This window comes from Pleurodeles waltl, chromosome 4_1 (assembly GCF_031143425.1).
Source record: "Pleurodeles waltl isolate 20211129_DDA chromosome 4_1, aPleWal1.hap1.20221129, whole genome shotgun sequence".
Classification (NCBI taxonomy): Eukaryota; Metazoa; Chordata; class Amphibia; order Caudata; family Salamandridae; genus Pleurodeles; species Pleurodeles waltl.
Window position 1 is genome coordinate 841008002 of NC_090442.1, and position 23632 is coordinate 841031633.

Genomic DNA, 23632 nt, shown 5'->3' on the forward strand with positions numbered 1-23632 from the left:
CCTGACTCTGAATGAAGACCTCTGCTTGGAGCATGAGTGGCAAAAACTGTATCACATTCCAGGCCGGCAAAACACCATGAGTTGAGGCAGAATACTGCCCTTGAGGGGATTAAGCTTCTAGCCGTTTGGCAAAGACTCAGCCATCTGGGACCTCTGCACCTCTACCACCTTTATTCATGGGGACAACACTGTTGAGCCCAAAAGCGCTTCGGAGGCTACAGATCCTCTTGCAGCTGAAGTCAGCCTTGACTTCATAGCTGACATAAGCACCGAAAAGCTCAACCTGCATCCAAAGCACCTTCAGACCTGAAAACATCCTTAAGACCCAAGCTGTCAGCCTTGAAGACACCAACGAATCAGAGATGTCCTTTGGCACCCAAGCCATCGGTGCCAAAGACTCCGATGGTGCATGGCTCTGATGATTCAGAGCAACCTATCTGTCAATGCCTTCAAGAGGAAATGGATGTGAGACAAAACGTCTCTTTATCTTTATTCATACTCGCACTGCAATGATTTCTACAAGACTGCCTCCATCACTGGCAGAGAGACTGCCTTCCGAGTGCTAGACCTATTCTCTTTGGGCCCCTCCCCTACCCCCTCCTGCTGTATCACTACCTCCTCCTTCTTCCCCCTCTCCACCAGAACCATATTCATCAGAGGGTTTTCCCCGCCCTTCATATGGACAAGGCATACCGTTTGACCCAGTACCTACTGATCACCCATGGGACGACTATGAACAAAATCCCCTTTGGGGATAGATCCAGACTTGGATCATTAACCAGCTAGGTCATCATCCTCAGATAACATGACCACATCTCATGAGGTTATACAAATGGCTGCTGCTTTCCACACTGTTGATGTGCACATTCTCCCTGAGGATGAGGATTCAGTTGTGGAAGGCTTATCCGAATCTGAGCAGGCAGTGCAATTTCTTGCAGTGCTTAAGGGGATTCTGAAGTCCGCCTCGGACACATTTTTTCCCAAATCTTTTTATTAACATTTATAGGGTGTCCAGAGGACAGTAAAGGTATTCCTCCTGTAGATCAGAATTGGATCCAACATAGGCATCAGGCAAATTATTGTAACAGAGTGCATCATGACAGTGTTCAAAGCATGCCAATAAGAAAGTACATAGTCCACCTCTCCTTTCAGCCCTCAACCCCCCCATACTCTGCGTCTCCAACTTGCACAGTATAAACCCTCTGACAGTAATCCACGTCTAGGATGCAGTTCATCCCTCGGCCAATTCACGAACATTCACAGTACTAGTTCCCCGTTAGCAGTCCAGGCATAAAACACCAGGACTGGATGTCCCGGTGTGGGCCCTCCAGCGTAGCAGTAAGGTTGTGCTTGGAAGATCGCTACTGAGTTGTTCATAAAGCAATTTCTGCTTACGATTGAACATTAGCCACCAAAGTCCACAGTTATGGTACCACTGAGTGACTGGGGGGACGACACTCCTCCTTCTTCCAGTTATAAGATACGGTCGATTTCCCAGCTTCAATCAATCAATCAATCAGTGAATTTATAAAGCGCGCTATGTACCCAACAGGGTTTCGAGGCGCTGGGGGGGGGGGGGGGGGGGTGCTGCTAGCGTTCGAAGAGCCATGTTTTGAGGAGTCTCCTGAAGGTGAGGAGGTCCTGGGTCTGGCGTAGTGAGGTGGGGAGAGAGTTCCAGGTCTTGGCGGCGAGGAAGGAGAAGGATCTGCCGCCAGAGGTCTTGCGCTGGATTCGGGGGACAATGGCGAGGGCGAGGTTGGCAGAGCGGAGTTGACGTGTGGGGACGTAGAAGTTGAGTCTGGTGTTCAGGTAGGTGGGTCCGGTGTTGTGTAGTGCCTTGTGTGCGTGGGTGAGGAGTTTGAAGGTGATCCTTTTATCCACAGGGAGCCAGTGGAGGTCCTTCAGGTGGGGGGAGATGTGACATCGGCGGGGTATTTAAGGGGGTATTTAAGCACGTCCTGCTCAGGGGTATTTAAGGGGTTAGATTCTTGTTCTCCTTGCGCTGCAACACTTCCTCTGGTGGTGATCACGCTCCAGCTGGTTTTTCCGATTCCAGTTTTTTTTCCTGTTTGTTCTAGCTTTCTTCCAGTTATTTTTTCTTGACTTTGGAAGTCTGATATTTTTTCGCATGTCTTTTCTTCTGTTCCAGAGAGTTCCTGTTCGAGAGGTTTCTTCCCTTTGGGGTTTTCCTCTGGGACTCCTTCTGGAGGGCACAGACTGTGTTTGATGTACCATTGTCAGCAGCACTGTGGCTACCAGAAAGGGCTGCCCTTACCTTGGCCACAGCAGGACCTGCAAGAATCGAGGTTGCCCTCCAGTTCCAGCTGACAAAGGCCTTAAGCGAAGGGTAGATCGTGACAGCTTGAGGCTCAGGAGCGGAACCTTAGGGTTGAATGGGTGTGGGTATGGTAGCACTTTGTGTTGGAATTTGGAGACCGCTTCCCAGAAGGGGCTGACTACTAGGTGTTCCCACCATATATGAAGCCCATCACTGAGGGCACAGCAGCCTCTCCAACAATGGGTGGAAGTGTTATGGTATATATGGTGCAGCCTATGGGGGGTAAAAAAAGCCAGCTATATCAGACCTTGTAGTGAATTTCTCTCCCCAATGTAGACCTGGAAGATTTATGTATGTCCCTGTTTAATCTCTCCCGTTGTTTAGATAGCATTTGTATGCCTACTGAGTGATCCCACCCCTGGTTGGGGCTCCATGTCTATGGTCAAAATCTCTGCCCGAGGAGGAGTTTTAAAAGTGCAGAGATTTTGCCTCAAGTCCCTATGAGCTTTGGCAAGACTTGGGTATGTGTTTTGCTTCACTAATGACCGAGCTAAAACACTCATGCACTGACAAAAATCTCTGGAATGCACTTCTTAGTCCAGAGAAGACATTTATTATTTCATTACACAAGGTTCCTAAAAGGAGATTAGCATGCTGAAAGCACATGTTCAAAAATGGTCACAGCAATGAAATGAAATAATGTACAAATGATTCTCCACTGCAATACACACAGCAAATATATGTATCTGTATTATGATACAAAGCAAATAATGAATTGAAAAATATGCATCGCCATGAGAAAAGGGCATCACTGCTTTATCACCCTCCTATTCAGCATCATATCACCAGATCCCAGATTCGCCAATTCAAAAAAAGTCTGTTTCCTGCTGTCTGACTACACCCTTGGTGGGGAAAAAACACAGAGAATACAAATATGTGCACATTGTACAATATGGAAAACTACTTGCAGCTTTTAACGTGGCAGTGTTTAATGCTAAGATAAAGTCAATAGGCAAAATGAAGCCGGTGGTCACTAATGTGACAGTGTAGTATTAGGCTAAGTGCAACGTGGAGTCAGTGGTCAAAATTCACATATCATTACAGATGTGTTACCCAGTATTGGGCCTGAGCACATTGGAGCCTCTAAGGCTCTGGAAGTGCAAAGTTGGTGCTCCACTGAGTGAAAGATTTAGGAAAACCAGTATCGTGCATGGCCGAAATCATCAGGCAGCCCCTCTTGTGCAAGTTATGAAAGGCATATTCCTCCATGGCAGGGGTGAAGTCTGGGTTGCACTGGATGGGACTGTAGGGAAATGGGTATTGCACCTGTCTATTTGATTCCACATATGAGTCCCAAGTTTTAAGGGTTGTGGAAACTGGGGTGCTGGTGTAGGCATTAGGTGGTCTGTTGCGTCTGTACAACCAGACTATGGCCCTCATTCTGACCTTGGCGGGCGGCGGAGGCCGCCCGCCAAAGTCCCGCCGTCAGATTACCGTTCCGCGGTCGAAAGACCGCGGCGGTAATTCTGACTTTCCCGCTGGGCTGGCGGGCGGTCGCCTTCAGACCGCCCGCCAGCCCAGCGGGAAAGAGGCTTCCACGATGAAGCCGGCTCGGAATCGAGCCGGCGGAGTGGAAGCTGTGCGACGGGTGCAGTTGCACCCGTCGCGTATTTCACTGTCTGCGCAGCAGACAGTGAAATACATGTAGGGGCCCTCTTACGGGGGTCCCTGCAATGCCCATGCCAGTGGCATGGGCACTGCAGGGGCCCCCAGAGGCCCCGCGACCCCCCCTACCGCCATCCGGATCCCGGAGGTCCGACCGCCGGGATCTGGATGGCGGTAGGGGGGGTCGGAATCCCCGCGGCGGTGCAGCAAGCTGCGCCGCCGCGGAGGATTCAATGGGGCGGCGGTACACTGGCGGGACCCCGCCAGTGGTGCCGGTCCGACCGCGGCTTTACCGCCGCGGTCGGAATACCCATTGGAGCACCGCCGGCCTGTCGGCGGTGCTCCCGCGGTCCTCCGCCCTGGCGGTCAAAGACCGCCAGGGTCAGAATGACCACCTATGTCCCAAAGGGGCCTCTGAACCATTGCATGATCCATTCCATGCCCGGTATTTTCTGAGTTCAGCACAGACCATTCTACCACAGTATGCAGTTGGACTCTTGCACAGTAATAGTTGGCATCCAATGACAGGAACACTGCTGGGATGCGCTTGAGGGAGTCTTCTCTACTAGTTAAATGTCTAGTCCTGGTGCCTTATTAGGATTTAAAGATTTAATGGCTAGACACACCTGTTCCAAAATAATGGAATTCTCCAGGGCTTCCCTCTGGGTCTCAGAAAGCTGTGGCAGACCAGCCTGCATGAGGAGGGCTTCCCCTTTGGCAGGAGGGACAGGGGCTACTTCTATAAAGATCCTCAAAGAAGCGGCAACATTCTTCCACTTTTCAGTGTCAGCGATAAGAAGGGTCCCTGTGCTATTGAGAATTTCCCTGGCATATTCCTGTTCCTTCTGCCTCACAGCCTGCTTGCTAGGTGTGTGCCCACCTTTTTCTCACAAACGTCTGAGCATTTCCTAAGGTGAAGAAATGCATTTGTATTTGTCCCCATGCGGCGATGAGAGCACAGGTGATATGTTTCGAGGGGTGTTGGAGACGTGCCTCCTCTAATTTGTGGCTCTCTGCCTCTAGCTGTTTTATCTTCAGTTTGTGTATTCCGAGGCATTTGGCTGCTGCTGCTATCAAATGGCACCTCATGACTGCTTTGAAAGCGCCCCAAAATGTGGGGGGTCGCAACCTCCCATCCCTCATTGAGTTCAAAGTACTCATGGATTTAAGTACCAATTTCCTGTTGAGTAGCAGTATCTCTTAACAAGAGGGGCGTGTCTAGGGCAGCACTGCTGTGTCAGTTCTAAGTCAATCAGAACAGATGCGTGATAAGAGATGGCTATATGCCCTAACTCTGACAAACAAATCATCCTAAAAAGTGAGTTAGTTAAGATTATATAGCCAATGCAGGAGTGTGTCTGATGGACCTGGGAATAAAAAAGTAAACTTCAAGTCCATCCTATGGTGTTTTCGCCAAGCATCCCGAAGGCTAAGGTTTTCCAGGGTTTTTTAAGGCACTGGGAAAAGGCTCCCATTTGTGCCCCTTTGCCTCCCTCTCTCTGCCATTGTGAGGATCACAGGCCATGTTAGAGTCCCCAGTGACTGTAATCTCTTCTGTGACCCATCCCACAAGGCCCTCCAAGAATGTGAGGAGAAAGGAGTCCTGAGCCGTGGAGGGTGCACATACCATCACTGTAGTGACAGGATGTCCCTCCAGGGTGCTCAGCCGCACTGGGGACATACCATCTTTGTCATTCTTGGTTTGGGAGACCACCAAGGGTGAGTGGCACCTGACACATGCAGCTACACCTCTCTGCTTAGTCAGTCTCGGGGAATGATAGGCTGCGTGGTAGCTGCATGTTGAAATCTTTCCTGATCACCTCTAAGGAGGTGGGTCTCCTGGAGGCATATATAATGTCTGGGTTATAGTTTCAGAGGGTGCGCCCTATGGCCCCCTGCTTTTTAGGTGAGCTCAGCCCCCGAACATTAGGTGAGATTATGTGGACCATGGTGATGGATAAAAGGCGTAGTATTGTAGGCTAATCGATGTGAAGACAACATTGTGGAATCATGGATATATGAATGGACCTATCCGTCCCTAAAATCCCAAACCGAAAAATAAGTAAACATAGACAGAGCTGGGAGATGGGACAAACCCTCTCCACCAAATGATGAGTGAAGGCACTGTGTGCCATTGAAGCCCTGAGGCAAAGAGAACCCTCTCTGTGGTCTGGGCTGATACCCAAAGGGCTGGCTCTAGCCAGGTGGGCATCTGTGCTTCAAATCCCCACCCTACCCGGGAGAAGAACTGGTCCTCACCCCACCCCCACCTGGCCCAGTCCGTATCGGACAGCCGAACCAGGCCCACGACTTTCGGCCTCCCATGCAGCTATCTCCCCACTCCCAAAAATTTACAGTGGCGGCTTTCTTCCGGGCACCTTTAAGCAAGCACTAGACACAGGGGCACGCTCCAAGCCCTATCCATGGCCCATAGAAAACGGCTATGGCATGGACAGTTGCAAAAGGGCTGTATATATTCTTATTCAACGGGGGGGCCAGGTAATGGCAGTGTTGAAACATTCTATTTTTTCAAATCTATATTTATTGAAATTAATTGGAGATAAAACATACAGTATCAACAGTTGTGCCAAGAATTCATTGCATGTATAGTACCATCACCCCTCCTTGAGCCCCATCTGCCCCCCCACCCCCAATTGCAGACGAAGGAAAGCCTCCCGTTCCGCTCATTGTTAATGAGGCCAGCACACATCACTCTCAGTAGTCTTGAAACAGCAGCAACCTATTTCAGCGCAGGCCTTTTCTAGACTTTATCCCACAAGTCACCATTAACATGAAACCTCGTCAAGCCAGTTGGGGAGTACATCTCAATCTCACTACAGTTCAGGGAGTGTGGGCCACACATCAACATGGGCATCCCATTAACTATCTCGAGTTGATAGCAATCTAACTCAACCTCAAAGCTTTTCTTTAAAACAACTTATTAGATTGTTTGCTAAACATAGTTTCAAAATTGTTGCTCTATTGATCCTATTTGTTTATTGTATTGAATTAATTGTGTTGCACTCCATGCCACAGAAAACCAGATTGTGTTACCTAGAATATGCAAAGTCATACAAAAGCATGCATTCACTAAGTATATTTATCTGTCTTTATTGTAACAGCGGCGAAATGTATTTCCATCTATTAGCACATTAAAGCCATAATTGTTTACTTTGCTTAAGCTTGGTAGTGGTGCAAGTAGTAGTAGTAGTAGTGGTGGTGATGCTGGTGGTATTGAATTTGGCGGTGTGATATTGGTGGTAGTTCAATTGCAGGAGGTGGCTTCATATTGGTGATGGCATTGGTGGCTGTGTATGTTTGATGATGGGTCTATTGGTGGTGCTATATATAGCAGTGGTTCCCAACATCTAGTCCGGGAAGCCTCCTCAGGGGGCTTGCGACTGCTTGGAAAATTAAATAATATTAACAGAATAGGTCTCCAGCTTTCAGTAATGGCTTAGTGGGGGGGTACCCAGATTCCAATAATGATTCATTGGGGGTCCCCGGGATCCAGTAATGATAAAATGGGGGGTACACAGAAGTCAAAAGGTTGGGAACCACTGATTTATAGCATTGTTGTGGAAAAACACCAATGCATACTATTAATAGGTATAGCAATAAAGATTCCATTTTTGCTTAAAGATGAATGGTGTAGTGTATTGTTTATGCTTTTTTACAACTAACAGCATGAAATATAAAAAATCAGTCACATGCACAAAGAAATGAATAGTTTGTTAATAGAATCCTTATTATTCATAATAATAATGATAATTAAAAAAATAACTCTTAGATAAGTAGACTGCATTCGCCTTAAATAAGAGTGGTGTGAAAGAGATTCAGAGGTTTGTATTTTAGCAGTGCACTTTAAAGGCACATGCAGTGAAATATGACATAGTAGATCATTTTGAACAGATACACTATTTTTGTTGCATCTTTAAGAAACTCTACGTGCATTTTTGCTTTGTTAGCAAAGCTGCAAATCCAGCAACATGTAAGGACACCAGAGTAAAACAAATGAATGGTTAGGAATAATAAGTGAATAGTATTGACCTTTATTTCAAGCTAAGGTTTTGAAACACCATGAACTTCTTAACCAAAAATGCTATATTTCAGCAAAAGACTACTTGATTCTCTTCATCAAAACCTAATGATTGGCTAAATGGTACAACATACCAATCCATGAAATGTCATGACCGTAATGGAAAGTCAATGCAAGCAATGGCAAACCATGTGAAAGGCAGCGGTTGAAAGGGGCTAACCCCGGGCTCTTTCTCTCTCTTCTGTACCTTCTTAAATAATTGACTACAGCAAAAGCTATCTATAGCTAGATATAGTGAACTGCAAAATAATTCAAAACACATGTTCCCTCTTTCTTTAGGTAACCTCAATTTCATGACATTGGTACCATGGAGTCTATGTTGAATAAATTGAAAAGTACAGTTACAAAAGTAACTGCCGATGTCACCAGTGCTGTGATGGGAAATCCTGTTACAAGGGAGTTCGATGTAGGTCGACATGTTGCTAGTGGTGGCAATGGACTTGCCTGGAAGATCTATCACGGCATTAAAAAATCAACAAAACAGGTAGGTTTGTTAATAGATTACATTATTTATTCAAAATTTCTGTATATTATGACGTAAACTAATTAAATTAATGTTAAGTTGCCAGAACTATTTGCTACGTACTTTTAGTTGAGAATTGCATGGCCAGCTGCTTAATACATTCTGTGAGCCCCTGTACTCCTGCAAATTCTGAGATGTATATGACTGATGCATCACTTAAGTGAGAGCAGTGCTGCATTGCCTTAGGTGGCTCCCTGGTGGTCACATTTGGCTAGCAGGAACAATTACAGTTTGAGTATTCTCACAGCCAACAAACTAACCATTCGGTCTCATAGAACTCTTTCAAACATAAATCTTGTTTACCTTTATTTCTCATCTTCTAAAGATTCCCTCTTCCTCTCCCATTGATGCACCTAATTAGAGATTTAATCTGTGAGCTCCCTTGTAGTTCTTAACAGTGATCAGAAATTGAAGTTTATGATTGTAGTTAGACCAAAAATCGTCGTTCACTGTGTGTATTAAATTATGTAAAGACACAAATACAGAAGTTCTTGCAACATCTAAGACAAACATTTGTTTTCCATTTTGTATATCTTCCAGTTTGGGCCCTGTCCTGGAGGCTTTAATTGCCACTTAGATTTTAAAAGTAGGTTTTAAAATGTCTGAACTTATTTGTTTTATTCGGAGTTGATCAGAAGAAAATATCTGCTGAAACAAACAGGTCTCAGATGCTAACTTTACATCATCAGTTATCTGGAATATATCAGATGTAAGAAATCCTCATGTTATCCTTGATCTCCATAAGAAAATGGAGAGGGACAGAGGAGAAATAGAAAAGGCACGTAATACAATGGAAATGCCAAAGTTAAGGAAGTCAGTACCCAACACATTGATCACCCAGCTTAAAAATCCTCAACATTATACTCAAAGAAGGGTTGAGTCAGATAAATTAGGTGTGTAGTCATAAGTAGAGTACCTAGGTCAGATTTGTGAATAGGCAACAACACATAATACGTTTACCCTTACTCTTTTTGATACTGTTCAGGAGGCAACTAGGAGACTTCTCTTGAGTAAACAGAAGTGTCTTTCTCTCTTATGACATTTGACTTGAGTAGATTACTTACTGAGGTACGTATCACCAAGTTATGTAACTCTTTTTCATTACCAGTAGGGCTCTCTTTCTCTGTAGTAAATCAGTGTTGATACAGTTCACCCTACGCAGCCTATGGAGCATTAAAAGGCTGGTTCTATCTTCTTCACTTTCAGTTACAAAGAGCACAGACTAACCAAGTTCCATTGTGGGATCTTGCTGTCACAGGCCACCTCCTTGTTCCTGCTGCATCTTATTGTTGCCACCCAGGGATCAGGAGGTTAAACATAGAACTCCAGTTGCCCAAAGGTCTGTAGGGTTGGCACTGTGTCTCAGCTGCTCTATCAAAGAGTGTTCCCTGATTTGTGCCATCTTCAGTAGCAAGGTTACTTGTCATGTTGGCTGCCCTCAATAGTGAAGAGAAGGTGGATGGTTGAGTGTGCGGGGGTGGAAGTGGAGCTGGTTTCAGATTACCTCGTGTCCATACTGGTGTCCCAGATCGTGCTACGCTTAAAACGTCTGTGGCTTCTATCCTGCTGTTTGTCAAAGCTTTGGAGGAGAGTGGCCATCTCCCAGCTAGGCCGGATGTATCCTCTAGTTCTCTTTTTTTAATTCATTTTCAAAACTCTGGAACTGACAACTCCTTTTAATTTATGTTTTTGTTGAATGTATTGCGCTTGGTCACCAAATTAATTTCACAGAGGTGATAGTAATTGATTGACATATCTAAAAGTGGGGGGTGTAATTTGTAGTGTAATAATTTTGATAAGTAGTTGTAACGGAGTAAAAATCAAACATGACAGTGCTAGATAAAAGTCCATATGTTGTCTCAGGACTTAATGTGATTAATGTATGGCTAGTTGAAGGGCCCCCTTTTTTTATTTATACCAATTATTATGATGTCAGCAGGCATTGGTAGTACTGATGCTTCCCGTCTGTAATTGAAACTCTCTGCATTAATTATTTTTTTATTCATAGACTTCCCGATTATGTTCCTCATGCCTCATTTCTTTTAAGCATTGATCGATTATCTGCCAGTCATTGTTGACTTTTGTTGATGTTTGCATGCAATGTTAAAACATTGGCAACAGAAGGACCCCAATTGTGTACTGGAGGTGGTGAAAAGAAAAGATCAAAATAGCCATTGAACGTCTATTATTCTTAAAAGACCTGATCCACTTAACACTGTTCCTTTAATTGCCTTATTATTAGTCTCTAAATAACATATCAGCATAGTTGGTGTCTACAGCTCCAATGGGCCAAATGTTACATCGCCCCTAATAAAGTGAGGCCAGAATGTAATTGGGGGGATCCACCCAGCTCTTTCTGTGATAGGACTCAATCAGTATTCTGATTATATCAGGCATCTTTTGGCATTTCAATTTTTCATGTAATCAAATCAACACTTATGGCCTCAAATCAGTTGTACAGTTGTACAGCTACATGGAAATCAGTTGATGAGTGGTACCATCACACACTACTGTGGGATGAGTCCAGTGCTTGATTGGTTGAACATAGGTTTGGATGTAGCTTGATTTTGCAAAGGAAGCTCATCTGATACCAGAGAGTTAATATGCATTTATTGCATCATAAGGGCTGTATTTTCCTTCATGTTGATACAATTTGAGTTTGATTGTAGTGGTATCTTTCTCAAATTGTCATGCAGTCATTAAAAGTGAGCTGGGTTTTTTGAGAAACCTAATGGCTTAATGTATTCCACATCATCTGTTTTAAAAGTCCAAACTCGAACATGCGGGCACCTCCTATATTTGAATAATAACAGGGCATCAGAATACTGTTTTTAGTAGCTTTTCTGAATGGAAATATCTCTTTGATTTCCATGTCTGATTGAGTAATGTGTGCCATTTGTGAAACACTGAACTGAAGAACCATAGGAGGAGTGCTTTCTCCAGGTATGGGTCCAAGCAAGGCAAATGCTTAGCTGTTGGATATCATTGGCTGTTGTCAGTCAGAGGTACTGGTTGCATGTTATCAGTATGCTGATGGATGGATGGATGGAGAGGTTGTTGGGGGCAAGCAGGGTTTCTTGGGTTTTCACCTGTAGGATGAAGATAATTAGCAAGAGGATGATAATATTGAGATCATGGAAAGAAAGAAAAGCATTAAGGTCTTTATTGGAGACCTCACCCTATCAGACCAACCAGGTTGTTCTACTTTCTGAGCATGTTTTGTATAGCTCTGGCTGTCTCTCTCATCAGTTTGATGGCACTATATTATCCTTTGACATTTCATGTTTTTCAGAAGTTAGTTTCATTTAAAGAGTGTGGTAAAAAAATAACTTGGAGGTTATGGCGTCTTACCAAGATTACACCTGTGTGCCTTCACATGTACAGACTTAAAAATAAAATAATTTTTTTGTGAACCAGTTTTAGCTAATGTCCTTGTAGCAGCTATATAAATAAAGATAGATTAAGTCAATGGTATTCTATATTTCATTTGTAAGGAAGTTGCAGTCTTCGTATTTGACAAAAAAGTGATTGAAAAGTACCAGAAATTTGAAAAGGATCAGATTGTTGATTCTTTAAAACGAGGAGTTCAGCAGCTAACAAGGCTTCGGCACCCACGGCTCCTTACTGTACAGCATCCATTAGAAGAATCCAGGTAATATTTAAAAGATTAAATATATTTCTTCTATTTTCTTATTTATTTTTTTTACATTTATTTTTTCGTTTTCCCCTATTTCACAATTGCCTGTTTTCACTATTTTTCAGATACACTTGCACAAACAGCATCTTTGCAGAGGCACACTCATTAAATAATATAGTGTTACTTATTGCTTAGGGCACATGTCCAGAACTTAACACACTATCATTCAGCAGAAAACTCTGCCCTTAGTTGCCCTTGGTTGGAAATGCCACTAAGTTGTGAACTTCATATAGTCCTTAATACTTCTGATGATGCATCAGTGCATATTGTTAAAAGGGTAGTACGCTACACTATAGAGGACTGTTTGGTCGGCAGAATATTGAATTACTTTCTGGCATATGGAGGATACACTTTAGCATAAATTACGAGTTACCTCCCTTGTCTGTCAATATATTCTGGACTCCCTACTTGCTATGTGAGCCCACGTCTCTCCGTTTTGAAGCCTGTATTCCTTCCTACACCAGTGTCTGGGTCTTGTCTTCATGCTCCCAGTGTTGTGACCTCTAGACCCATTAGTTTAGGTGACTAGCATTATTTTAAGTCTGAAAATCGGCACCATATTGCCCCAGCTCTTTGCTGCTGTGCCGTAAGTTACATTTACAGTGTGTGCTGTACAAAATAGTATAAAGGTAAAAATTGCCAAAAACTTAGCAGCTGTGATTAGTCCGTCATTATTTATTGTGCACTTGATCTTCCCCAGTTATTCAGTGGAGCATTGTAAGGGAGTTCCAATTTCACAGGAAAAATAGTATCATCCTGTGGTAGTTCAGGGAGCAGAGCTCATTTCAGTACATGTAAGGAGATGCTTTATATCCCAGTTTGCCGTGAGAAATAGTTTTTTTTCTGGTTACAAAGTAGAGAACATTGATGAGAAAGTCTGATGGCAAGGGGGGATTAGGCTGTTAGATATTATGACATTTAAGCAGACAGATAAGTAAAAGAGAACTGAAATATTACCAGAACTTGACAAGGTCCAGGCTGTTTTAAGACACAGATAAGCAGAGAAGGATGTAAGAGTTATACTCATAAAAATGTGTTAAAAATACACATTTAATGATAAAATAGTTTTTTTGTGGTGGCTATACAGTGTAAAATTTGAATCAGGAAAACTTGGCTCAAATACAGTAGTTGATAAGAAATATGATACATACACTTTTTCATAGTATTGCTTATGGCTATATGTAAGCAAAAACGCTGAAAGGGATAAGGATATTGTGAATATGGAATTAGGATTACACTTGGACTCATTGGCGATGCTACCAGGAACACACTTAAAGCTGCAAAAGTGAGCAAATGTTTTAGCAATTTTGAAACATTTATTTTTGTATTCTATAATAATTTTTATTTTTCTCATAGGGATTGTCTTGCATTTTGTACAGAGCCTGTTTTTGCAAGTTTAGCTAATGTTCTTGGGAGCTGGGACAATCTCCCATCTCCAGTTCCTTCATCTATTCAGGAGCATAAACTTTATGATGTGGAAACAAAGTATGGACTGTTTCAGGTAAGGAGTTTAATATCTTGTCACCTGAAGCTCAAAAATGCATGTGTATTGTTTTATCATGTAAACATATATACGTTTGTAAGTGAATACTTGAAAATTAATTTGTGGATTAATTGGTTTCCTCAGAACAACTGCACATAGAAAAGGTAGCATCCCAGCCTGTCTTCCTCCTAACTGGAGTCACATTAGGTCCTCAGGTCACCTAACACCCCAAAAATGTCCCAACACATTTTCATACCTTTACATTTAAATCAGAAGTCTAATTAAGTACCTCTGCTTCTAGGAAATGATGCACCATATTTTTTAATCTCCTCCAACGCTAAATATAGGGGCATCAAGTATTGTTGACCGAGAGGTCATTGCAGCATCTTATGAAAGTTTCACTTTATTTTGTAATTATATATTTGAGACTCAGAAGAAATATGACAATGCAACTGTACAACATCAGCATTTGTGTGCATTATGCCCTTCATGAAGGTCATTTAATTTTAAATTATTTGTGAGGGCTTCTCACGGTCTTTTATCACTGCTGTGAGAATCATCTGTCCACGTTTAGGCTCAAGTTCAAAGGTATCAGCAGTATCACTATTGTGATTCATGGAACCTTTGGCAACAGTTGAGCACAGGATGAAGACAGCATGTTTTTTCTTGGGCTTTTTGGGTCTGCTTTCTTTTAGAGGGGTGATGGTAACAAAAGAGCAATGCTGCCCCACCTCTAAAGAACCTTCAACAAAAAGTTACTCAACAGTTTTACAATTCTGACCTGTCAGCCACAACAGTGCCAAGCCAAACTTCACCTGCAGAAAGACAAGGAAACAGTCTTCAACCAGTGACAGCCATCTGTTCTGTCCACTATGACCATATCCACGTATTTATCTTGAGCCACCACACCAGAGAGTTCCCTGAGGTGCTGGTAATCTGATGCACATTATAGCTGTAGTGGAACTCCAAACTTAGGACATCAATCTCCCACACATTTATAATGCTCCTCGTGCCTGCCCTGGATAAGACTGTTCTTTCAGAGCTCTGTTGAGGTCAATTCTATTCGATTAATGTGGTCAGGTACAGGAGGGGAGCTCTTTCTCACAAGGTATTGAAAGCAGATGTAGACATTGCTGAAAATCACAAGGGTGGACCACCATCTCCTCTTCCCGTTAGCTACCATGCCCCCCACTCAAGTCACTAGCACTAACTTGCAGCCCAAATAAGGGAGCTTTATGGGCTCCAAGGGAAACAACATTGCCAGTTCCACTGCAGGCTGCTGCATTATTAACTGTCACAAAGAAACCAAACTTCTGATGGATGGAGTCATGGAGCCTGATTTCAAGGTTAGCATATGGCCCTTTGTCTGTGTGGCAGAGGTCACTTACCTTTGACCAGGGTGGCAGACCACCTCCAACCATCTTCATAGATCTCTCATAGCCCTCCTTAAACTCTGTACCATTAGAGAAGACACTGCTATAGCGGTTTCTCAGAAGGCACTTAAAGTTTTCTAAGCAGCTTACATGTTGATGCAGCTGTTCAGTAGACCTTTTTGTTTTCCAAAAACAGACTCCCAGAGTAGGACTTTGCCTGTGAAAAACAAAATACTGATAACCCTGACAACCTGGAAGTTTTTTCCAGCGCGTGGGAGATTATTCATGACCTGTAGACTTTTTCTGGCAGCCTGAAAATACATAAATAGAGTGGGCAGTCCGATGTACTTGCACCAACAGCCTCATCTCTGTAAAGCTGTTGGTGTATGGTTTCGGCCAGCAGGTGCACGATGATTGTCCTCACCCTACAGTTGTCAGACCATTGATTTTGATGGATAGTGTGCTGTGCCACATTTATGGCCCATAGGTAAGAGAGACTTTTCTCTATCAAGTGGCGCAAACAAACCCATTGAATTTTTCAGCATGGCTCCTGTTAACACACAGAAAAAGCTCTGAAGTTTGAAGGAAGTACTACAATGGGGTACAAAGCCTTTCTAATCTGGGCTGCTCAACGTTGGGAGCATAGCAAGTAAGCTACTAGCTATGGTCTTGCTCTAAAATGGTTTCTCAATACTTCTGGATTATTTCTGTAGAGAACCACAGATTTTGATTGCAGAGTCTATCTCCATGAGGAATATAAAATTATTACTTTTTTAGAATCAAGTAGTATTAAGTTATTTAGATATTCAAATCAAAATAACCCACTTACAGGCAGGCACATCATAATGTGCAAAATTCAGAATTCAGTTTGTCATCAATTTCTATAAACTTCCAACACCTCCTCCCAACAATAGCATACTGTAATGAAAAATGAATGTTATCCCTGTGTAAACACGCTGATTTTCGCTCAGTACCTGAACACCCAGAGTAACCTCTGACTTGTTCATAGTAATTGTGATACCTCTGGCGATATAATTTGCAATATCCTTGAGTTTTTGGGACAAGTAAGTTCTCTGAATTCAAATAACAAATGATTAAGGGATCGTGCCCAACCATTCTCACTGTCCCCATTTCTGTTTTGTTGCTGTGGTTACTTTTTCCATTTGTAGACCATCCAGCTTGTGATGTTACCACTTCCGTCTATCCAGGGTAACCTTCTCACCCACCTAGCAGTTTGTTTGGCAGCACGTAATGTCATTGGTGTTTTTTTTCCTTTTCTGCGAGTGTAGCAGGAATATTTGCATGTTTGGGATACCCAACAAGTTTTATACCAGATATCTGGGGGATGCTGGTTCATGATATTGCTTAGGTTCCTCTGGTCCTACCTTACACGCCTTGCGTGGTTTATTAGTGCTGAAACAAGTATCAAAGCCCATATACTGAATTCTACTCCAAACAATATTGACCACAGAGACTCCGGTCTCAGAGTAAAATGTCACTATAACTTTAAAATACCTGTAGCCTTACAATAGTCAAACCCTAGGGTGTACAGCAGATGGTGGCAGGGAAGCCTTCCTGGACCAAAAGGACCTCCTGGATGGTATACTGAAAGCCATATAGGAATCCAAGATATTTGTGGTAGCTATAGGTGTGGGGCTGATGAAGGCCGATAAAAGAAAATTGTCAGAGCAAGCTGGTGAGGCTGGGAGGGACATTTTTGTCTGCAAAGACATGTCTAAGTTACTGAAATTCTGAGCTTGAGTTGTAGAAGGGAGATCAATGTATGCATTGCTGACCTCCAGGAACATGCGAAGTGCCAAGAAACTTTTATAAAACTGTTTTTTTTACATTGGCTACACCTCTAGGTCTCACGAAATTCTTTGCAGTCATGAGGGCTCATAGGACACCAATCCCACCACTGCTGCCGGAAGTGCCCCCATTTCTAATAATTGCCAAGCTTCTACACTACAGAGACCGTTAAATTATTCTGCAAAACACCCTCTCACATAACACTTTTCAAGTTGCTAATGCCAGTGCTTTTCTGTTTCTAGACTTCACTGCAGTAGTGTCAGAACAAAGATGGCTATTTCTTTATGTTACAATGAAACTACGTGAAGAGCAGATTTGTTACACGTTGCTGTTGCTTGAAAACTTAACAGAGGCATAAATTGGTAGGATTGGCTAAAGGTATAAAATTCCAGGCAAGGTGTACCAACAATAACGGCAAACAAAAAAGACAAAGTATGTGAAGAACTGACAGATGGTCCAGGACATAGGGATGCCCTTCTTTGGACCCAATGAAGGCAGAACAGGTGGCATGCAGAGACAGTGTGTGTAGGAGCATCGTAGAAATTGCAGACTGGGCCTGCCGTCGCCCCCATGACATTGGACTGTGTAATGTAAAAGCAAACTACCATGCTTAGCTGAATTATAGCTATTAATAATGTAATTTATGTGATAGAACTATGCTTTAAAAATTAAGATAATCTTCCACCACTTGTCCTGGCATTATTCCTGCCCCCCTGTTAAATAGTGTGGCCCTCTGCATTTCAGAGAGAAGTACCCAGCTTATGTGTATACAGTTGCACCTGCGGAAAGTGTGAGGGAATGGTCCTTTCATGTAACCTGAGAAACAACATTTGTTGTGTTATGAGTCATTAATATAATTTGGAAGTCAACATGCGGTCGCAGTTAATGTTGACATTGGCCCGAGGGGGAGGGGTGGAACACAAAGGTGGTCTTATTAAGACATGGCAAATGCCACAGGTCGATATATGGATGCCATTGCATTGGATGCAACAATACAATGATGGTAGGTTGGTGGATGACTGGGAATGTCAAGCACTGTTTCAACCTTACTATGGCTAATTGAAAACGGTATTAATTTATAACTTGGTAACACTTCAGTACATGGCCTGGCTGACCCAGCAAAGCGCCACAAAGTTATTTCATACCCGGTTAGGAAAAGCACCCAGATTGCCTTTCATGAGGAAACATGCATAGCACATGTAGAAATAGGGAAACTGAAAAATAGGTGGAAAAGTGACATAATTGCAACAGGGTACTCCCCATAAGCATGTGGTACACTTGTATGGGTAAAACATGGATTTCCATTTCAAAAGTGAAATGAACTCAGACTTTGCATGTGGGAGGGTATGTTAGACGGGACTGGGGTATGGTTCTATTGCATATACACACCAAATTTATTACCATTGGAGCTCTTCCATAAAGTTATCCTTATGCTCACAGACATAGAGCCAACTGCTGTGATCTAGGGGTAGCTTTAATTTTGTTTCTGATATAGCCAAAGATAGATCCTACCCACCTTTGTTGGCATACCGCTAGTGCAACTAGTTTGGTAGTCATTAGAGAAAAGCTAGAGAACTGGGACTTAACGTATGTTGGACGGCGCAGCCCTCCTATTATATAAACTTCACACCCAAATTGTTGAGAAATGAATCACTAACTCTTGCACATACTTCTAAATATTTATGCAAAACCTTATTGAAGCCATAAGCCTTTACTGTTAACACTCAGGTAGGTCAGAGTAACCACACCAACCCCTTCATGTCGCTTACAAGCATCGGCCTTGCATGGCCTTCAGGGGAGTTTAAAGGGACGTGATTGAAGATTACTTTAGAGAAAACAAGGTCTTGGTAAGCAACAATGGTATATAGTTGGAAACTTTGAAGCTAGTCAGGGGTTGGGGGTGATATATAAAGATGTCTAAAGCCATCAGAGATACCATGGTTAACTGTCACGCTAGAGACAGACCTGAGAAAACTGGAAGTTGATAGTGCACAAAAATACAAGTCTTGGGGTAGAACAGACTAGAAAAAAATGAAAATGTGCTAAAATGGTGAAGTAGCTTATTTAAAACCAAACACCTACTATAATAAGATGCATACCAAAGGTGAGAAGTCTGGGACCTTGCTGGCGATGTTACTGAAAAATTAGCATGGCAGATTGGAATTAATGTGGCTATGTAAGGAGACAAGCAAAACATTTCACTTACAGAGTGAGATTAATAGGGTGTTTACATTGTAGCATTGTAGGTGGGGGGGTTGTGTAGGAACAACACCTACTTGGTCAGCAGTACCAAGTGACAGACGCTCAATACAACAATCTTAGCCACCCCATGGCTGTTGTGAATCTCAACTGGGGGGGGGGGGATTACTGGTCCAAAGAAAGTTGTGGTTGCCTTAGATTTACCTGTAGACTGTCTACTGGGGAATGTTATAGAGACATCAGCTTGGGCAGAAGTGGAGTTGGAGGCTCATGCAGCAATGCTGGGCATTCCTGGGCATATTTTTGCTTTAACCAGGGCTCAGGCCAAAAAGCAGGGTAACTTGGATCCTGGAACAATGGACCAAGTGCTCCCTAAAGCTAGGGGTAGCAAGGTTAAATCCCTACCCACTGTCACTCCCTCTACAGATGATTCCCCTTCTGAGGAAGAGGAATTTCCTTCCTGTGCAGAACCTTCATCAGATGAGCTGGCAGCAGACACTGCTGAGCTTTTGGGTGGAGGGGGGCCTGCCAGGGAAGAGCTGAGTGTGGCGCAGCAAACCTGTCCCACATTAGAGGGTCTCAGACAGCAAGCTGTCAAACAGCAAAATGGGTATGTCAGTGACAGCCATAGAGTTTACTGGGAGGACAACCTCTTATACACAGAGGCAAGGGACCCAAAACCTGGAGCAGTCAGGAGATTGGTCATTCCCCTGCAGTACAGAGAATTCCTCCTAACTCTCGCACATGACATTCCTTTGGCTGGGCATTTGGGCCAGATCAAAACATGGGAAAGACTTGTCCCCTTGTTTCACTGGCCTAGGATGTCAGAGCACACCAACGATTTTTGCAAGTCTTATGTGACCTGCCAAGCCAGTGGCAAGACTGGTGGCACTCCAAAGGCCCCTCTAATTCCACTTCCAGTGGTTGGGGTGCCCTTTGAAAGGGTAGGGGTTGACATAGTTGGCCCCCTTGACCCTCCTACTGCTTCAGGCAATAGGTTTATCTTGGTGGTTGTGGACCATGCCACAAGATATCCTGAAGCACTTCCTCTAAGGACCACTACAGCTCCTGCAGTGGCAAAGGCCCTCCTGGGAATCTTTTCCAGGGTGGGTTTTCCTAAAGAGGTAATATCAGACAGGGGTAGCAACTTCATGTCTGCATACTTGAAAGCAGTGTAGAAGGAGTGTGGTGTTACCTACAAGTTCACCACTCCTTACCATCCACAGACTAATGGACTGGTAGAGAGGTTTAATAAAACTCTCAAAGGTATGATAATGGGACTCCCTGAAAAACTCTGGAGGAGAGGAGATGTCCTGTTACCTTGCCTCTTTTTTGCTTACAGGGAGGTACCCCAGAAAGGAGTGGGCTTCAACCCCTTTGAACTCCTCTTTGGACACCCTGTAAGAGGTCCACTCACTCTTGTGAAGGAGGGTTGGGAACAACCTTTAAAAGCTCCTAAACAGGACATAGCGGATTATGTACTTGGCCTAAGATCCAGAATGGCTGAGTACATGAAAAAGGCCAGTAAAAACCTTCAGGCCAGCCAGGAGCTGCAAAAGCAATGGCATGACCAGAATACTGTTCTAATCCAGTACCAACCAGGACAGAAGGTGTGGGTATTGGAGCCTGTGGCCCCAAGAGCACTCCAGGACAAATGGAGTGGACCCCATCTAGTTGTTGAAAAAAAGGGTGAGGTTACCTATTTTGTAAACCTGGGCACTGCCAGGAGTCCCCTTAGGGAGATTCATGTCAACCGCCTGAAACCCTAGTATGACAGGGCTGATCTCGCACTGCTCATGGGAACAGATGAGGGACAGGAAGAAGAGAGTGACCTTCTCCCTGATCTCTTTTCCACCACTGAAGCAGATGCCTTAGTGGAGGGAGTAGTTTTAGAAGATTGTCTGACTGCAGAACAGAAAGACAATTGCATCAATCTCCTAGGACAATTTTCTGACCTCTTTTCAATTGTGCCAGGCACAACATCCTGGTGTGAACACACAATTGATATCTTAGCACTTTTGATTTGACTGCAAGGTATTGGCAGATCAAATTGGCAGAAGATGCTAAACCAAAGACTGCATTTTCAACTATAGGAGGGCACTACCAATTTACAGTGATGCCCTTTGGTTTGAAAAATGCACCTGACACTTTTCAGAGGTTGGTGAACACAGTCCTGCAAGGGGTGGAGGCTTTCAGTGCAGCATATCTTGATGATATTGCTGTCTTTAGCTCAACCTGGGATGAGCACCTGGTCCACCTTTGGAAAGTTTTGGAGGCCCTGCAAAAGGCATGCCTCACTATCAAGGCCTCAAAGTGCCAGATAGGGCAGGGAAAAGTGGTTTATCTGGGCCACCTGGTAGGTGGGGAACAGATTGCACCAATACAGGGTAAAATCCATACAATCATGGATTGGGTTCCCCCTACAACTCAGGCCCAGGTGAGAGTCGTTTTAGGCCTCACAGGGTATTACAGGAGATTCACTAAAAACTATGGCTCCATAGCAGCCCCTCTTAATGATCTCACAAGTAAGAAAATCCCTAAAAAGGTGTTATGAACAGCTAGCTGTCAGAAAGGTTTTGAGGAGCTCAAACAGGCCATGTGCTCTGCACCTGTCCTAAAAAGCCCATGTTACTCCAAGAAATTCATTGTTCAAACTGATGCATCTGAATTAGGGGTAGGAGTAGGAGCAGTCTTATCACAACTGAATTCTGAGGGCCAGGATCAACCAGTTGATTTTATCAGCAGAAGGTTGACCCCTAGAGAAAAGTGTTGGTCTGCCATAGAGAGGGAGGCCTTTGCTGTGGTCTTGGCACTGAAAAAGTTGAGGCCATACCTGTTTGGCACTCACTGTATTGTTCAGACAGACCACAAACCTCTACTTTGGCTAAAACAAATGAAAGGTGAAAACCCTAAATTGTTGAGGTGGTCCATATCTCTACAGGGAATGGACTATACAGTGGAACATAGACCTGGGAGTACCCACTCCAATGCAGAAGGACTCTCCAGATATGTCCACTTAGACAATGAAGACTCATCAGGTCATGGCTAGTCTTATTGTCCTTCGTTTGGGGGGTGGGGGGGTTGTGTAGGAAAGTACCATCTTGCCTGGCATGTTACCCCCATATTTCACTGTATGTATGTTGTTTTAGTCCTTGTGTCACTGGGACCCTGCCAGGCAGGGCCCCAGTGCTCATAGTATGTGGCCTGTATGTGTTCCCTGTGTGGTGACTGTCTCACTGAGGCTCTGCTAACCAGAACCTCAGTGGTTATGCTCTCTCTGCTTTCCAAATTTGTCACTGCAGAATAGTGACTAAATTTACCAATTCACATTGGCAAACTGGTACACCCATATAATTCTCTTGTATATGGTACTAAGGTACCCAGGGCATTGGGGTTCCAGGAGATTCCTATGGGCTGCAGCATTTCTTTTGCCACCCATAGGGAGCTCTGACAATTCTTACACAGACCTGCCACTGCAGCCTGCGTGAAATAACGTCCACGTTATTTCACAGCCATTTACCACTGCACATAAGTAACTTATAAGTCACCTATATGTCTAAGCTTCACCTGGTGAAGGTTGGGTGCAAAGTTACTTAGTGTGTGGGCACCCTGGCACTAGCCAAGGTGCCCCCATATCGTTCAGGGCAAATTCCCCGGACTTTGTGAGTGCTGGGACACCATTACACACGTGCACTATACATAGGTCACTACCTATGTATAGCGTCACAATGGTAACTCCCAACATGGCCATGTAACATGTCTAAGATCATGGAATTGTCACCCCAATACCATTCTGGTATTGAGGTAACAATTCCATGATCCCCCGGGTCTCTAGCACAGAACCCGGGTACTGCCAAAACTGCCTTTCAGGGGTCTCCACTGCAGCTTCTGCCAACCCCTCAGGCAGGTTTCTGCCCTCCTGGGGTCCAGGCAGCCCTGGCCCAGGAAGGCAGAACAAAGGATTTCCTCTGAGAGAGGGTGTTACACCCTCTCCCTTTGGAAATAGGTGTGAAGGGCTGGGGAGGAGTAGCCTCCCCCAGCCTCTGGAAATGCTTTGATGGGCACAGATGGTGCACATCTCTGCATAAGCCAGTCTACACCGGTTCAGGGATCCCCCAGCCCTGCTCTGACGTGAAACTGGACAAAGGAAAGGGGAGTGATTACTCCCCTGACCAGTACCTCCCAGGGGAGGTGCCCAGAGCTCCTCCTGTGTGTCCCAGACCTCTGCCATCTTGGAAACAGAGGTGTTGGGGGCACACTGGACTGCTCTGAGTGGCCAGTGCCAGCAGGTGACGTCAGAGGCTCCTTCTGATAGGCTCTTACCGCTCTTGGTAGCCAATCCTCCTTCCTTGGTAGCCAAACCTCCTTTTCTGGCTATTTAGGGTCTCTGCTTTGGGAAATTCTTCAGATAACGAATGCAAGAGCTCACCAGAGTTCCTCTGCATCTCCCTCTTCACCTTCTACCAAGGATCGACCGCTGACTGCTCCAGGACGCCTGCAAAACCG

General features: G+C 44.1%; 1 protein-coding gene across 2 annotated transcripts in view; it reads left to right on the plus strand.

Moving 5' to 3' along the window:
- The window catches only part of SCYL2 (SCY1 like pseudokinase 2), a 349357-nt gene that overhangs the window by 21009 nt on the left and 304716 nt on the right, over positions 1–23632 (plus strand). For both annotated transcript variants that reach the window (XM_069229600.1, XM_069229599.1), the window contains 3 exons: positions 8322–8526; positions 12060–12217; positions 13619–13763. In XM_069229600.1, coding sequence (XP_069085701.1) covers positions 8350–8526; positions 12060–12217; positions 13619–13763 — 480 coding nt within the window. In that variant the 5' untranslated portion in view covers positions 8322–8349. The remainder of the gene's footprint in view (positions 1–8321; positions 8527–12059; positions 12218–13618; positions 13764–23632) is intronic.